The 17666-nt window shown below is 49.7% G+C and overlaps 1 protein-coding gene across 1 annotated transcript in view; it reads right to left on the bottom strand.

Annotated features, from left to right (window-relative positions):
- The window catches only part of LOC144728732 (uncharacterized), a 29511-nt gene extending 12378 nt beyond the window's left edge, over positions 1-17133 (bottom strand). Inside the window, exons 1-2 of the mRNA XM_078608339.1 lie at positions 16807-17133; positions 8781-9033 (exon numbers count right to left, since the gene is read on the bottom strand). Coding sequence (XP_078464465.1) covers positions 8781-9033; positions 16807-17133 — 580 coding nt within the window. The remainder of the gene's footprint in view (positions 1-8780; positions 9034-16806) is intronic.
- Positions 17134-17666: the final 533 nt, after the last annotated feature.

The following is a 17666-nucleotide window of genomic DNA, read 5'->3' as shown; positions in this document are numbered from 1 at the left end:
TTGAATAGTTTACTCAGGCGGGAGGCTGCCTGGGAATGAGCAGGTGCTTTGAGGCAAGGGCAGCGAGGTTGCCAGATGAAATGGCAGCAAAGCGACGGATTAAAACTATATTAAATTTTTTGTAAAAAAAAATTACCACAAGGTAAGGCCCACTGAGCTATGTAGCTCTTTTTTCGGAAGCGACCTGGCCACAAATGATAGCTCAACGAAGTGGCTTATCATGTGGACATTTATAGCAGCCAAATACTCCAAACGCAACTTTTTAAACGTGGAGAGAAACACCGGAGGACCCCAAGAAAACTCCACACGGCCACGGGGAGAACATGGAAACTCCAAATATACTGGCGTCAGCATCGGGATCGAACCCATGACCTCTTGTATACCAGGCGATGTAAGTTAACGTCTCGCCATCGTGCCGCCCCTTTCGCCACCACGGATTATCGAAGTTATCCGTGAAAGTTTCGAGTGTTGCCCGCTTGTGTACACGTGATTTCTCTGGGTGCCCCAGATGCCTTCCACACAAAACTAACCAAACTTATCGCGATGAAATTGACCAAACATTCCAGTGCAGGACCCTTCTGGAAAAGAAGACTTGAAACTCAGTGAGGCTATCCTGGATAAATAACGAACATTATTCATTATTATGATATGCGGGCCTTGGGTGCAACTCCATTGACTAATTCTCCCACTAATAGGTAAAGGAGAAACTCATCTTTAGATTGGGAATTAACAAGAATCCCCAACTTAGTGCAGGAACAGACCTTCACTAACTGTGCTCATTAGGTATTTTTACCAACATCCTCTGCTGACATATTTCCCGGCAGTGAAACCAATATCTCCACCAGCAAGCAGCACTCGCTCCCTCTGCTATTGGTGCTCTATTAACAGCATCGTTAGGGGAAAAAGCCCTTTAATATCCAGGAGAGCCTCACTGAGTCTCAACACTCTTTTCCAAGAGGTTGTTTTGCATGGTAGAGGAAACCAGAGTATTTGGAAAGCAAAGATCCGCCTTATAGCCTGAATAGGCTTTTTGAGCAAGTGCTGTTAGCAAGCACCTATGAAGGCCAGCACGGGACACGAGATTGGGTGGCCAGCACCACAAAGACAAAGATCCCCCGTATAGATATTATAGACTATTTGGGGAAAGTGTTATTGGCGAGCACCAATGAAGACCGGTTCAGATAATTGCCGCTGGTGTTGGCCGTGAGCGGGAATCGAACTTGGGTGGCCGGGTTCATAGTGGAGTGTCATAACCACTGGAAAAAAACAAGCACATACACACACAAGGAGACAACATGCAAGCTTCCATACAGGGAGGAGTCAATAATCCACTTAGCTGTCCTGTACTACCATTTCAAGCTCAGCAAGTTTGGGTGTTTGACACACATCTGCATAATCCACTGTTGGAACATAAACCTCGATATCCCACGCGTAATGTGAGAATAAAGGTCCGCGTACCTCATTTACCTCCCGCTGTTATTATTAAAACTTTATTTTTTTCATGAAACTGCTATTTTTAATCTTGTAAAGTTACCTACGACCAAATCTTCCCGAATGCGCCCGATCTTGTCATATTTTGGAAGCTCAGCTGCTTGGAGCCTGGCAAGTGCTTGGATGGGCGACCACCACCCACACACACACATGTGTAGCCACAGTTTGCTTTGTGGCTTTTGTGCAGTGCAGCAAAATCCATTGTTGTATTGTACTATGATATCACGTCTATGTTACCCGCCATAAACCAATCTCCACTAACCACGGTATGGTCAAATAACCCCCCCCCCCATGGCCTGCAATGCGTGTAGGGGCCTTATCCAGCAGTGGATGGACAAAAGTACTGCCCATGTACACATGTACAACACAACCGGTATTGCCAATGACGTTGATTACTACAAGTGCGAAAGTGCCCGCTGATTGTCAGCCACTCTCGCAGACAGCATGAAATCTGATTTTGCTCAAGTGCATGGTCACGGTAACTGGGCCATTACACTGATCTGTGGATTAGGGCATATGGGGTTTCAGCAGGGGGGATAATTAATTTTAATCAAGTGCACCTGTGACTAAAAATACCCGGTATTGGAAAAGAAAATTCCCCTGGCAAAATGTGACCACAATCATACGGGCACACATGTGCACACCTTGCCTTGTTAAGCCTGCTCCTTTGTTATCTTTATACAGCGAAATTTGTATGTAAATGATATGTAAGTAAATAATAGGTTAACTGTACAGGTACAGCCCTGCAATTTATTTAACTATTTAAACTATTTTTTTGTATTTAACCAGGTAGGGCCCACTGAACTACACAGCTTTTTTTTCAGAAGCGACTTGGGCACAAATTATAGCTCATCGTGTGCAAATTTATAGATTCTAAATGTGGAGGGGAAAACCGGAGGACCCCGACAAAAATCCACACGACCACGGAGAGAACGTGCAAACTCCAAAAATACACGTATAATACACAGGCGTCAGGATCGGGATCGAACCCACGACCTCCTGCATTCCGGGCGAGGTAGTTAACATCCCACCACCATGGCGCCGTAACCAGTGCTGGCGGAAGGACCTGTACATCTGACCAGCGTGGAGGAGAAGGCCTCCTTCATGCCCACCGGAGTGCCCCGAGAGAGGGCATCTCGGGAGGCTTCATCGTGAGATGAAGAAACTTCAACCGGAGTCTTTAGCAGATCTAAGTGCGCCACCCTGTGTCAGTGAGAACTCCGTGGAAGGTCATGTCACAGGCCTTCTTCTGATGTCGCTTCATTGACATACACTCACAACGAAGGACACGTGTTTGAAATGCGCTGCAAAGACTGTTCGTCGTATCGCAATCAAACCAAGACGTCGAATTCACAGAGCTGCAGTACACCACATTAAGGTGCTGACCGAATTGTATTTGATGGGTTTGTTTTGGTGTTCAACTGGCTACTCAGTGAAAACTTGATTTATGTATTATTTTGAACTTCGTTCGCACCGTACGTAGCCAAACCGTGCTCATCGGCGGTGCGGGTGAAGGACAACAAACTAAACACACAAGGCAGTGTACACACGGGCAAATAGAACCTGGATTCGAACGCAGGAACCTGGATTTGAATCCAGGCCCACAGCGGTGTCAGCTTAGTGATCTGAATCATAAATTACCCAACCACCTCAATACCAGCTCCTGTTTTGATCATGAGTCCTCTAAGCCAGTTCTTTAGACGTTGTTCATTGCTATGCTTTGCAGACGCCTGATTCCACGTGAAGACAAGATCAGGTGAATGCAGAGTCAGCCCTTGCCTTGCCCCTCTCCCGACTACTCCCAATTCCTATGCTCCCTCTACCTCACCTTTGTGGTAATTCCCGTGGTGTTACTTTAGAAGCCTCCCTCGTACATGACTACAAGGTAAGGCTTTGGGGTTTAGACTCCATTCCCTGAAAGGCCACAAGTCACTCCCAAAAGTAGGTGGTGATCGCGTGTGTGTGGGGAGCGGTAGTGTCGTGGTTAGTGCGCTGCGCAACAAATCTGGCGACACTGAGTTCGACTCCAGCTAACGGCCAACACCAGTTACGATTACTTGAACCGGTCTTGGGCGTCCCCTAGGTCGACGCAGCCTCAAATTATAACCTGCTGCGGTGTGTAAACTTTGCCACTGGGGAGACAAAGGCGGCCGCGCGTTGTGTTGGCCACCCACCCCCTTGTGTGCCGTGTCAGCCGTTATAGGTACTCGCTAACAGCACTTGCCCCGACAGTCTGTTTATGCTATACGGGGGATCTTTGCTTTTGTGTGTGTGTGTGTGCGTGCGTCTGTGTGCTCGCGGGTCACTTTTCATGGAACTTTCTCACAAACCGTAAGGGTCTCATTCCTTGACTAGCCATGGAAAGATGAAAAAAAAACAACCACCCTTTGAATGATTACAAATGCCTTGATCGCAAACACCCAAATCCGTGTCTTCACGCAAGGTACAAGAGCCGATCGGCGCCTGCTCCAGACCCGGGCCGGGGTTTTCACTCAAAAGTTTACGGCGCCGGGGACCAAATCCCTCGCGCGAAATAAAGTGTTGACTGTGGATATGGGTCAGGGGTCAACATGCAAAGTCCGTGGCGGTCTGTGTTTGTTTGGGTTACGTGACCAATTGACGCGCGTGTCGCGGGGTGTTGAGTTGGCACAGCTGGAATTAAATGCTGAAACACACGCACACTTGCTCACGCGCACAGTTACCCATGGCACGCACGCATTGCTTTTCCCATCGAGACGGAATCAGTGCCTGAATTAAGCTAGTGCGGGCCTGTAGCATATTTTATAAAGGGACACTAAATATAAAAAAATACAGAAATATTAAAACACATTTTTTTTTACTTGCAGCACCTACGAAGGCCGGCACTCTCACTCGAACACGTGCAGCTAAAGGACACGAAGCTTTAAACAAAAACAATGTGGTTAATAAATGTCCACTTGCCACAGATACAGTCACTTCTGCTATAGCGCGTGTTTTCATCACGCGAATTGGGTATCACGCGATGAATGTAGAAGGGAACGCGTCTTTTTTTTTTATCGCGAATGCGAATTAGATATAACGCGACTGAGTGAACAGAAGTACATCGCTCGAGTCGGAATAGGCGGTTGTACGGCAGCCTCACAGAAGGCGGGGAGCTGCTTTGTTGATTTAAATAAGTGGCTTAGCGAATAACACGTTAACATGCATTTTTCACTAATTTTCACGTTTTTATTTAATTAATGAACCAATGCTTATTATAAGGCAATTTTTCCATAACGCGGTGTTCTTCATGGACGCAGTTACCACGTCACAGGCGAGCAGACTACATTGTATGAGGTTTCATCTCAGAATAATACAATATTAATTTACAGGTGTCTCTCAATCCACTGCTGGATGAAGGCCACTCCACCCTCTGCCAGTCATGGAGGTTGATTGACCATACTTCACCGCCCTGGTCAATGGCGGGTTCGTGAACGCCGTGGGAAAGGCGGCCTCGCTCCAGTTTGGATGTCAACCACCGATGTAGGCTGTAGCTGAGAACCCAGTTTCGCAGGGCTGTGAGGTGCTCCAACCCCCAACGTCTCGCCTGGTCCTAAATGAGTTGGAATTTGATTTATTGTTCACGTCAGAAAATGTACTGAAGCCATTCTGATTTGTATTAGTCACGCCTCTGTAACAGGCACAATATATAACGAACACGCAAGCAGCCGCATTCACAATTAATAAATACACAAACACACACACATATATATACACGTGTGCCCGCGGCAACCACAACAGAACGCCAACAATTTTAAATTCAGCACATAGAGAGCAGCGGTCCAGAAGCCGTGGTTTGCGCACGGGATAACAATGCCAAATGCACGTCACACCCTTCCACTCCAGACACCCGCTTTCAAGTGTTCATCACGGCACACAGACCTCTCCCTTCTCACTGCACCTCTCAAGGTCACTTTAGCTGGAGGGGGCGAAACATCTGGTCCAATCAGGCACGGATCACCCATGTACGTCAGGTACATGGAGACGTTGGGAAATCAGGTCTCGGGAGATTCAACCCGGCGCAGATTCGAGTCCTCCTCGTCGCTCATCGTGAAGGGTGCGGGGTCACGCCGTGACCCACAAACAGCCGTGTCCTTCATCACGAACGCTTGCCCAATAAGGCTGGCAGCTGCCTCCTGCGGTTACGTGGAATTTGGAGGAACGCGGTACGCCGGGAGCGCAGGAGTTAATAATAGCAATTAAATAATAGTCTGCGGCCCTGCGCAAATCCATTGGTGGATGAGGAGGCCTCCCGCATGCCGTGTCGGTCGTGAAGGTCTGCTTGGTCATGCTTCAGCACGCTGGCCACTGTGGGTTGAGTTCAGCGTCAGAAGGACAACATCACTACTCCAGCACACGTAATAATATGATGCTTGCAGTAATACGTTCATTCTTTCCACTCGAAAGCTTAATTGTGTCCCAAGGACTTTTTTTTCTGGGGAGTATACTGCATTGGGACCTTTTTTCCATTTAACGATGTTAATTGTGCGGCGTGAGGGAGGATACCGAATGACCCTGATGATACCCATGGGATAACACTCATATCTCCGCACAGATGGATTCGTGAAGCTAGTGCTGTTATCTCATAACATATGCCAATATGCAGCAATAGGTGGACAAATTCCCATCCAATTGCTAACCAGGCTCAACCCCGCGAGGCTTTTGAGATCTGACGATGTCAATCACATTCAGGAAGATTTGACGATGGGCGAAATATGAAACCCTGGACGCTGTAATTTATATTGGTTTGAATTATAGACAAATATATATTTTTTACCTTGATTAGACATGCTAAAGCGTTCATACATAATGAATTATCAAAATTGCGGGTTTAAAAATTAATATATTCATTCGTGAAAGTCCAGGGTAACGCATCGAATAGCGTGCTTAGGAACCAATGTGGTATTCGTTTTATTACCATATCGGTTGTATGTAATAGGTTCACATCGTCCCTGCAGCCACCAATATTCACTACACTCACAACAACGTGATCAAAATAACTGATTCTTAAATCAAATCGCAACTCTGATATCGTGGCAAATCAAAACACCTCAATAACGTAGAGTGTGATCTATTCTACAATTAATTTTACATTGGGCGTTAACTCACTTTCGTTTAGATCTTATAATGACCTGCCTTGCATGTATATTAGTTAATCCCAGGTGATTTATCCTCCTTTTCTCCTCTTATTTTCTCAGAACGATAGCGTGGAACATACGTGAGGCTGTGATGACTATTCTCCGTGTATTGGAGATTGTTATTAGCCCTGAACTTTCCAGCTTGCTAATCCGATACGACTAATGTGTGTATGTAACACGCTTGTAAGCACGGTTTAAAAAAAACAATCTATATTTTCTTTGCAACAAGCAGTAAACTCCCCGTCGCTTGCCCATATATACACCGTATGGATATATTAACCATCGAGTGTGAGGTCCACGTAGACTTTCTGCAATATCTTGACGTATTTCAGATTCGAGGGGAAACGCCCATCAGCGCACCTCTTCGCAACAACAACAACGACTATTCTCGCTGTTTGTGTTCATCTGCATGCAAATTGGATGACGGGTTTAGCAGCTGCTCGCTCACGAGTTAACAAGGACAATCCCGCTCGTACGCAGCTTAAAGAACCAACGAATTACACAGACGACCTCAATTACGCGACTCTCTGTCAATGCCGCAAATTAGATTTCTTTTTTTTTTTTGCCGATTTTCAGACTTCGTGCTCGCAAACGTGAAACAAGGGACCACGCTCCCGATCCAAAGCTCCCTGCAGCTGCGATGTCACCCACAGCGGTTTCAGAAATCCTCCACAGACCTGCCCGTTGCCTCCCTCTCTCATCTCCTCTCACTCAACTCCCCTCCGCGCACTCTCTGCTCTAGCAACCGTGGCTTTCTGTCACAGCACCCGCCAAGGCTAGAGCCATTGCTGTGTGGGAGGTTGATCTTTTTCTGCTGCAGCTGCTGATGCTTCACCGGTCTGGAATTAACTTCTGCTGGCTGTCCACGCCACTGAAACCCCCTCTCTCCTCTCTCTGTACAAATTCAGGTTCAAGGATTTTGCTCTTGTATTGTTTTTTTTGCCACCGACTGCCCCGTCTCTACGAAGCATGCGCACATCTCCCCGAAGGTCGCTTCCATTTCCCCTCGGGCCGACAGAATTATGGCCATCATTTCCGACAAGGAACTAAAATATACATCTCCGTTCGGCAAAACTCTCCGGATGAACATGATTATCCCGATTTGTCCAGCGCCTTGAAATGCAGCCACATTTGAATAAGCTAAACACAAAATATAATAAACTACCTTTTATTTTTACCAGGTAAGGCACACTGACCTATACAGCTCTTTTTCAGAAGCGACCTGGCCACACATGATAGCTAAACGAAGTGGTTTATCACGTGGAAATGTCTCGCAGTCAAATGCTCTAAACACACGTGGTTTCTAAATGTGAGGGGGAAAAACCGAAGGACCCAGAGAAAAATCCACACGACCACAGCGAGAGAGACATGCAAACTCCAAATATACGGGCGTCAAGGTCTGGATGGAACCCGTGACTTCATGTATACCAGGCGAGGTGGTTAACATCTCGCCACCATAGACAACATTACAGCAGCAGCTGAAATTCATACAGCATGCAATCGCATTTCAGGACACTTTACAAAATTGAAACAAACTAAATTCGACACTTTCATCATTATCATGATCATCAGCCATGAACAATCCACTGTTGCATGAAGACATCTCCAAGCTGGTGCCTTATGGCGCTGTATCATTCTCACCAACAGTGTCATAACAATATCCACATCGGTTTAAATTAATATATCTCAATGTTCTTACTGGCTCGGTTGTTGACGTTCTCTCCGATGCCCTTTCGGGTTGTCACCGCGCGTTATTCTCCAATCGCTTTTGAAATCGATTCGAGGAAGCGAAGAAGCGAGTCGCCCAGGCCGTGCAGAAACACGCCGGGACATCGCGCGGGACATCGCGCGGGACGTACACGCGGGACGTACACGCGGGACGTACACGTGGAACACACACGCGGGACGTACACGCGGGATAACCAACCCGAAGTCACAGAGACATTCGCGCACGTCAACCCGCATTAGGTGCGCGCTCGCTCGCGAGACGTCCACGCGTCCTCACAGCGCGCGCGCTCTTTGCGCGACAGGGACCCCCCCCCCCCCACGTACCCCCCACCCCACGTACCCCCCCCCCCCCTCCGCGTACCCCTCCCCCGTACCGCCTCCTCCCCCCCCCCCCCCCCCGCGTACCGGAGCTCGCTCTGCTGTCACTTTCCGCCGAGACCCCATCGGGGCTCGAGATCTTGGCCGGCCCTCCGCTCGCCGTGGGGCTTTCCCCGCCGTCCGTGTCGCCGCCGCCGCCGCCGCCCGGATGAGCTGGGGGGGTCGCCGAGCCGGCGGCGGCGGGGGGGCCGCCCTCCCCCCGAAGGCCGAGCTCGCAGAAGCGCTGCTCCAGCAGCTGCACGGAGCCCGCCGTGCTGCACGCGGGGTCGTGCTGCCTCGCCTGCAGCCGCGCGTCACACAGATACGAAGATACAAAGATACGAAGATAATAACACACGGGCAAAAGTCTCCACTCCCCCCCCCCCCCCCGTGTAGCCCCCGCAGGCCGTCAGGGGTGGCAAAGTGCTGCCACCGAGCATCTGGGAAGGGGTGGCACGGCACGCGTCACACGCATACAGCGCCACACGCCCAGCCATCCACTCATGCACGCACACGTGCAATTCTCAACTTGAAACACGTGCCGAACCTGGGTTTGAGTCCTGACCGTGGCTAAGATCGGTGTGGCAAGTGTCAATTGAAGCCGGCGTGATGGAGATTAAAGTAGTGGAGGAAGGTAACACGGATCGCAAGCCATGAAAACAAACAATGCACATATACCAGTAAATGAATGATATTTCAGAACGACCATTAGGAGGTTATGGGTGTCACACTCGAAGCCACTGCCTTTCACAGCATGAAAAATGGAGAACGCTCCCAGATCAAAGGAAATAACCGGGAACACCATCAAAGAAGTGGGGCCAGCTGTTGGATCTTTCCACGGAATGGAAATATCTCAATGTCGGAATGACGCCTCGCTTCCTTCTTCTATTCAAAAAAGGAAACAAACCCAGATTGGATAATTACAGTCCCATTAACCTCACGATCAGCGCGTAAATTGTGAACGAGGATTGGCACGGGGAACTAAATGATTGACGATTTAGAGGAGAACCCTGACACGTAAACACAGCACGGTGAAGCATGATCAAACATTCCCGATGATCGACGCGACTTTGGGAGGCCTTCATCCAGCAGCGGATTGACGAAGGCCTGCGGAACGCAAAGAGGTGAGTCACGAGAAGACACAGCGGCCGGTTGTCAAAACTAATCAACGAAAACAGTTTATTTTTTATTTTTACCAGGTCGGCCCATTGAGCTATACAGATCTTTTTTTAGAATCGATCTGGCCACAAATGATAGCTCAACGAAGTGGTTATTCACGTGTAAATGTATTGCGGCCAAATACTGTAAACGCGTGATGTTGATTCGAAATGTGGAGGAAAAAACCGGAGGTTCCTGAGAAAAATCCACGCAACCACGGGGAGAGAGAGACAGGCAAACTACAAATATGCAGCAGGAATCAGGGTCGGGATTGAACCCACGTACTTCTAGCATACCAGGCGAGGTAGTTACCATCTCGCCACCGCGGCATCATAACTAGTTATGATGTGATGTCCACACAAGAGGGCGACCACCGTGGAGATGAAGCAATTCAATCATGTAGGAGATAAACAGATGATAGAGATAAATCGTTTTTACGTCGGAGATAAATAGATTATTGATTCGCAAGACTGAAGAATGACGGTGGCTTGGCTTGGTGCGGTCTTGATTTGAAATGTAGCATTACCATACAATGCATCTCTGTAGCATTTGCTTAAATTAGAGTAACAATGTTTCTCAAACTACCCTTGAATGTGTGTATGTTGAACGTACTTCACACCGTACGTAGCCAACCGTGCTAGTCAGACGTGCGGGTGGGAAGGACAGCAAACTTAAAACCGAAAGCTGTTCTAAAGAAATGAGTTTTCAATCTAGATTTAAAAGTGCATCGCTCCAGTGGCTTCCTAACATTGTCTAGAATATATACAGAGGGCCAACTATATTTTGGTAATCCCTCACTCACGTGCGACTTGGGATGCGCTCACATGTAGATGCTCAATCAATCCAATTCCTATTAGAGTTGTGCCGATTACTCATCCCACTCACAAAGAGCCCTCCCTTGGTCAGTCTCTCACTCAAGACCAGTGCTGCCCCTCCCCTTCCCCTCCCAGATATTTTTGGATGGTTGTGTATATATCATAGTCGGGGAAAAGATTAAAAACAAAACCAGCTGGGCATGTGCAGTGGAAAAAGTTGTAGAGAAGAAACGGACATTGAGATTGAGAGAAGCGCTGGCATTGCATGAAGATAGAGAACTGCGAAAGAAGTTACCTAAAACAACAATTTCACCCGGTAGTAACAACTGAGCTATGTAGCTCTTTTTCAGAAGCGACCTGGCCATAAATGACGGCTCAACGCAGTTGGCTTATCATGTGGAAAATGGAGAGCAGCCCAATAGTCTAAGCGCGTGTTTCTAAATGTCGAGGGAAATACAGGAGGACCCTTATGAAAATACAAAAAAATAATTTGGCTCCTTCCTCGCTAATGAGCTGACGGAAGTGACAGATGATGATGTATGTATGTCAAGAGCGTAAAATTAAAAATTAATCGCAACGAACAATGGATGTCAATTTTATTTTATATCCATTAAAGATGATACAATGATTTTTTTAATTCTATTTTACGTGCGATGAATTTTGGTTTACAAAATTTGTGACTTTGTGAAATTAAATTAATTATTTCCACCCAATCTATATCTACCGATGGGTGAAAGCATCCCCGTGCCGCGTTGGTCATGGGTTGTTGTTGTTTTTTAGCAATACTTCACCACATTGAGTTCGTGAAAAAGGGTAGAGGGGTGGGCTGTGGCACCAAATTGTGATATGCAGGTAATTTGCCAATGCTCTTACCACATCTGGGAATCGAAACCGCATCTGACAATCGAACTCGGCTCGTCTGGTTCACGGCGCAGCGTGCTAACCGCTGCACTGCTGCTCGACTTTGCATTGAAGTGGCAACGATTTGGCAGCTCTGAAATATTTGGGTGAGTGTGTGGGTGGGTGTGTGGGTGGGTGGGTGTGTGGGTGGGTGGTGTGTGTGTGGATGTGTATGTGTGGGTGGGTGGGTGTGTAGGTGGGTGGGTGTGTGGGTGGGTGTGTTGGTGGATGTGTGGGTGTGTGGGTGGGTGTGTGGGTGGGTGTGTGGGTGGGTGTGCGTCTCTGCACATCGTCAGCGCCCCTACTGTTGTGAGCATTGAGCGGGGGAAGAGACGCACCAAGAGACACCTCTCCCTACCCCCCTACAGGGCTTGAGAATGCCTTGCTTTGGGAGATTATGGTTTATCTGTGCCGCCGCTTCCGCGGGGAAGGGCACAGCGGAGTAAATATAGCTCTTCCCAGGAGGACGGAGATGAAAGCCCACGGCTCTTAACCAGCGCCTGCAGCAGGAAGACACCTTCATGCAGGACCCAGTGACAATTGCCTTCACGCGCCACCCAACATCTCACCTGGGGCTTTGTTCTCATCTCCCTGGATTGCTTCCACCCATTGTCTCGGTGTCAACAATGAAAAATGATATGTGTACTGGTTTGGTGTGTGTATGTGGGCGTGGTGCTGGCCACACCCACCCCCTCGTGTGCCGTGTCGGCCTTCATTGGTGCTGCTCGCTAACAGCACCTGCCCCAACAGTCTTTTTGGGCTATACGGGGGATCTTTGTATTTATATGTGCCAGCCTTCATATGTGTCCGCTGATAGCACTTGCTGTGGCAGCCTGTGTTTTTGGAAGGGTACACTATCTTACTTTCTGTTTGGCCAGTCTCGTCTTATTATGATTCATCCGAATACTGTGAATAATAATGAATAATTTGCTGCTCAATTTGGTCGTCCATGGGAGTATTAATTAACTTAAAAATAAGGCCACGTGTACACAATAGGTGCTTCCTGACAGCACTTGCTCTTCATTTTTCCGTATGGATACACGGCGGTATATTTTGGCGGATATTTATGCACCGCCCTTCAATCAACAATACCTTCCAGCCGTTTGTAAATCCACTGCTGAATTAAAGCATCTCCACTGCGTGTCAGTAATGGGGAGTGCGGGGGGGGGCTGTTTGTCCATACTTCATCATCCTGGTCAGAGCAAGTTGGTGAAGGTGGGGGGCACGGAGGGGGTGGGTTGGTAGGTTGGGGAGGGGGAGCCCGGGAACTGTGTCAGATGTCGCTCGCGGCAATCATAGTTCACTGCGCTAACCGCTGCGCCACCGCTCCAACCCCGCCCCCCATGTAAAAAAACACCCCCACGACTGCATGAATACATCATTGTGTGCAAAAAAGCGTGGCTCGCGGAGCGCGCTGCAGTGTGGCCCCATGTGTTGCGGTGCGGTCTATATTGCCTCCGACTTGACAAACGATGTAGGTTTCGGCACAGGGCGATCAATGCGATCCGGCAGTCACAATCAGGAGCCCGTGTGCCTTTGCTTCGACGGCTCGTGCGATATCGCCGGCGTTTCGCTGGCATTTTTTTGTTTTCATCATGAAGCGGTCAGATTTTTGTATTTTGGTGAAAGCATTTATGGAAAGCGCTGCGTTTAAATAACAGTCGCTGTAACTGAACTGGGGCTGTGTGTGGATAAGTGTTCAAGCTTGGCTGAGCACAAACGGAAGAAAAAAATGATTCATCGAAAAATAATAATTTCTGTGGTTCTTGCAGCGTGCTATTCAGAGCCTGCGTACGCGTACACAGTGTCTGCAAAAAGGGTTAGGCTGAGCCCTTTAATTCAAGCCTTGCATTGCATTGAGATGGGTTTTTTTCAAGCTCAGACCAGCATCCAGGGACGCAGCCTCTTATTCCTGAATTAGAAAACGGCGCGTTACTACGAATGCGACGATAAATCGCCTGCATGCTGTCCTTGCTCCATCAGCATTATAATCATCGGCCATGGTCAATCCACTGCTGGATGGAGGTCACGTCTCAGCTGAACACTGATTGATTTGAGTGCTCCATCTCCTCGGCGGACGTACCAAACGGGCACGTTCCATCCCTTTCGTTAAAATTTTTACAGACCTTTGTCAATACAACGCTGTAAGAAGGCCTCCCCAGAATGTGTCGATCATTGGGGTTGATTGACCATACTTCACCACACTGGTTATTGAGAGTCGGTGAAGGGCAACCTGAGGACCTGGTTCAGATGTCACTCACCGTTGATTTAAACCATGAATGGGATTCGAAGTCACATCGACGGATTCATAGCGCAGAGCGCTAACCACTGCTCCACTGCTCCACTCAACTCCCTTCATTACTCAACGTGGATACTTTCTGCGGCAATAAAAAAAAACCCTTACAGGAATACGCGAGACGAGACATACGATAGCACAGATGGATACACTGGTGGTTTATTGAGAGCCGGTATTGCAGCATTTGCATTTCTCGCATCGCGGATGCGGAATATCAAACGCTCCACAGCCATCAAAGGGCTGTCCGCTGGGGTTTGTACACAGCTCGCAATTCTATAAACAATGAACACAACGGCGCGCGTCTCTCTCTCTCTCTCCTCTCATTAATGGCACAGAGAGGATGTCCGCCACGCTGCTTGTGTGGTGGGAAGACAGCGGTGGGATGGAAATGTAATATTTGAGCCATTGTACCGCAACGGCTCCCCGCGTGTGTAAAAAAACAAACAATTCGTGATGCGTAAAGTAGAGGGCGTCGTTAAACGGATTGATGTACGCGTCCGTCTCTTCTTTGTGTGTGTCTGGGGTTACGATTTCCCTCTTGCTTGTGGAAGGCAAGGCGTGATTCACGCTCCGTGGTAACACTGCCGCTCGGCAGTACAAATGTGACCGTGCATTTGTTATTGCGGTGGGCTGTAGAGCCGGCGTCACGGTGGTTAGCGCACTGCACGATGATGCTGGTCACCATGAGTTCAACTCCCGGCCACGGCTAGCACGTCAGTGGCGAGCGAGTGATATCGAAACCAGTCTCACCTGGCCGACCCCTTCGCCAACCACACAGACCAGAGCGTGGGCGAACAACCAACACATGATCATCTACACGGCGATGAGAGAGGTCTTCGTCGACTGGATTGACTGACACGCGGCTGCGAGTAAATAATGCGATCTGTAATTGTCGCGCAAGAGAGGATCAATACAACACAAGCCGCGCCGTAAGACTGCAATGGAATGGCGTTAGGCGGGCACGACTCCTGTAATCGATACAGGGGACCTTTACTCAACACGAGCAGAGGCAAGCCGCGTTAGTCTGAAAGACGACGTGGGAAATACTAACCGAGAGCTCTCTGCGCCTCTGAATTGTGCCTTTCTCGACTAAACATCTGGAATAAGTTCGACCACCGCACAACACACGAGGTTTCCACCACGTCTCTCTGCTGATGGAGCCCTGAACTAGTTCCAGCGTGACTCGGCAACTTGCAGAACCTACAGAATTCTCCGCGCGTGTAACGCATGCGACACAGTTAAATACGGATTCAAATATCACTCGGTATGTTCCCGAAGGCTGCTGCTGCTAGGCAAGCTTGGGGTTCTGGTTATCCCGCACCTCCGATTATCACGGTTACCTAAGTGCGGTGCGAAAATAAGTGCAACGTGCATACATTAGCGGCATAAGGCACTACCACTAGAGTGCACGGTGCAACGGTCATCGATGATAAATCCTACATGATTGTACCCTGTGTTGCTGTCATCCCATGAGCACGCCACCGCAGCAGTGTCGTGAGGACAACACGAGGCGAGGTGGACGTCGCGTCCTTCAATTCGGGAACAGCTTTCACGGACTGTTCCGGATGAACTCAAAGCACTGGAGGGTACATCCCTCGTGCACCCGCGCGCGCACATTTTCAGGGTTGCGGATTAGCCGAGCTGGCGTAAGAAATCAAACAAAAGGGAGATGGCATTTTTTGTTTTATTTTAAAGCGAGCATTGTTTTTGCTTGTTAGAGTCGACAGTTCCTCGCTTGTCGGGAGGGAGCAGGTCAGTGACGCAGAGCCCACGTGGCCACACACATGTCAATTAGTTGGAGGAAACAAAAACAATAAAAAAAAACAAATGACATTTCCACGCCTTCACCCAATCTGCACAGGTGGTGGGTAAATCGGGTACCAAACTGTGGTTGGGCATGACATAGGAACGTGACATTTCCACCAGCGCACTGACTGGCTCAGGGCTATAACATGAACACCGAGCGTGTTTGTTCATATCGCACGGGATGTGTCCGTCGCATAGAAGTGCAGTACAACAATGCACATTACCGTACAACAATGGATCTTACCGCCATGCCCTCTACTGCCCACAACGTAGCCCGTGTCCCCCCGTCTACCCTCCCCGCCTTCACCAAGGCACGCGGAACCAGCGCGGTGAAGTATGGTCAAACTACCCGCACGACCCGAACGGCGCGGGGAGGACCTTGTCCAGCAGTGCATTGAGAGATGGCTGACCATGTAGGAAGGTAAAGTCACGAACACACAGCACACACACACACATCTATGATAACACCCATCGTGTGAGTTCGCAATCCGGCACTTTTGAGGCAAGGGTTGGTGGATCGACAGAGAGATCTGCGAAACTTCCAAACCCAGCAGTGCTCGGCCAGGTGGCCAGGAAAATGACAGCACAGCAAATTTGGTCGCAATCCATCCGTGCGGAGCTGTGAGTGGCATCCTCACGGTGCGCGATGGGCTTTCTCCGGGAACTCCGGTTTCCTCCCACATTGCCAACTCTCTCATCGGAGGAAATTGGCCAAACGTGAAAGCGCAGGACCCTCCTAAGGAGCAGCCTCGAGACGCAGTGCGGCTTTAAATAAGGAGCAGTAGCGTTTAGTTACGTAGGGTGCACATTGTCACTCCACTGCTGAATGAATGCCTCTCCACGTCGCCGCCAGTGACGAGCGTTGCTTTGGCCGTACATCACCACGCCGGTCATCGCGGGCTGTTGGAGCCGAAGCCCAGCACCGTTTCGGACATCGCTCGCCACCGGCGTGAGTTGGCCGTGTTCGCGAATCTCAACTCGGGTCGCACAGGTTCGCAGCGCGATGCTAACCGCTGCGCCACCGCTCCCGCGCGACATCATCATCATCATCACCGTCACCGTCACTAAAATCACAACTCAGTGCTCGGTGATAACTCACCAAGTGCGGTCCCACGAGCAGCGCGTACAGCCAGTCGCGCCCTCCTAGGGGGCACGGGGGCGAGTCTGGACGACCCTGCCCCCCCTGGACTTGCCCCTGGCCGTGCCCTTGCCCAGCGAAGGGGCCGTGCAGGGCAGCACGAACCAGCGCCCCCTGGCGCCGCTTGAGACTCTCGAGGTGACGGATTCCGGCGAGAGCAGACTCCAGTCGGATGGCGGTGAGTCGCGGGGCAGCTCCGGCAGCGGACAGCGGCAGCGACAGAGGCGCGGCCGCGTCTTGGGGTGGCCCGTCGACCCTCTCGCGCGACACCTCCACGCCCACCGACATGGCTGGCGAGATGCGTGATTGTGTCGTGACCCACGCTGTGTCTTATTCGTTGCAGGCGTACGTCTCGATTGCCGAGCCTATCTGCATTCGGTTTGCCCCATCCAACGTATTGCCCCCCCTCTCTCTCTCTCGCTGCCGCTGTAATACGGAGGAGGTAGCCGGAGAGAATTCAACACAACGTAGAGTTATTGTTGTGTTGAGAAGACACCGTTGTATTCGTCCGGGCTACATTGTGTGCAACAGCCGATGTCTGTGTACACAACGCCGGCTGGCCGGCTGATGCTTGCTGATGGTGATGGTGCTGAAGAACGCGAGACGCGCTCACGGAATGCCTCTCCTCCGTGCTGGTCTGAGCGCGACTGCGCCGCTTGTGGAGCGCAAGAGGCGAGCAGCCGGCGCTGACCATTCATCCCCCGCCTCCTCCTCCTCCTCCCTTCTCCCTCCACAATCCATCAAAGACAAAGATTCCTCGTATAGCCTTAACAGACTGTTGGGGCAAGCGCTGTTTGCGAGCACCTATGAAGGCCGGCACG

The sequence above is a fragment of the Lampetra planeri genome, chromosome 30 (assembly GCF_965212315.1).
Source record: "Lampetra planeri chromosome 30, kcLamPlan1.2.h2, whole genome shotgun sequence".
In the NCBI taxonomy this organism is placed as follows: Eukaryota; Metazoa; Chordata; class Hyperoartia; order Petromyzontiformes; family Petromyzontidae; genus Lampetra; species Lampetra planeri.
This window is presented reverse-complemented; position numbering and strand designations above follow the sequence as displayed.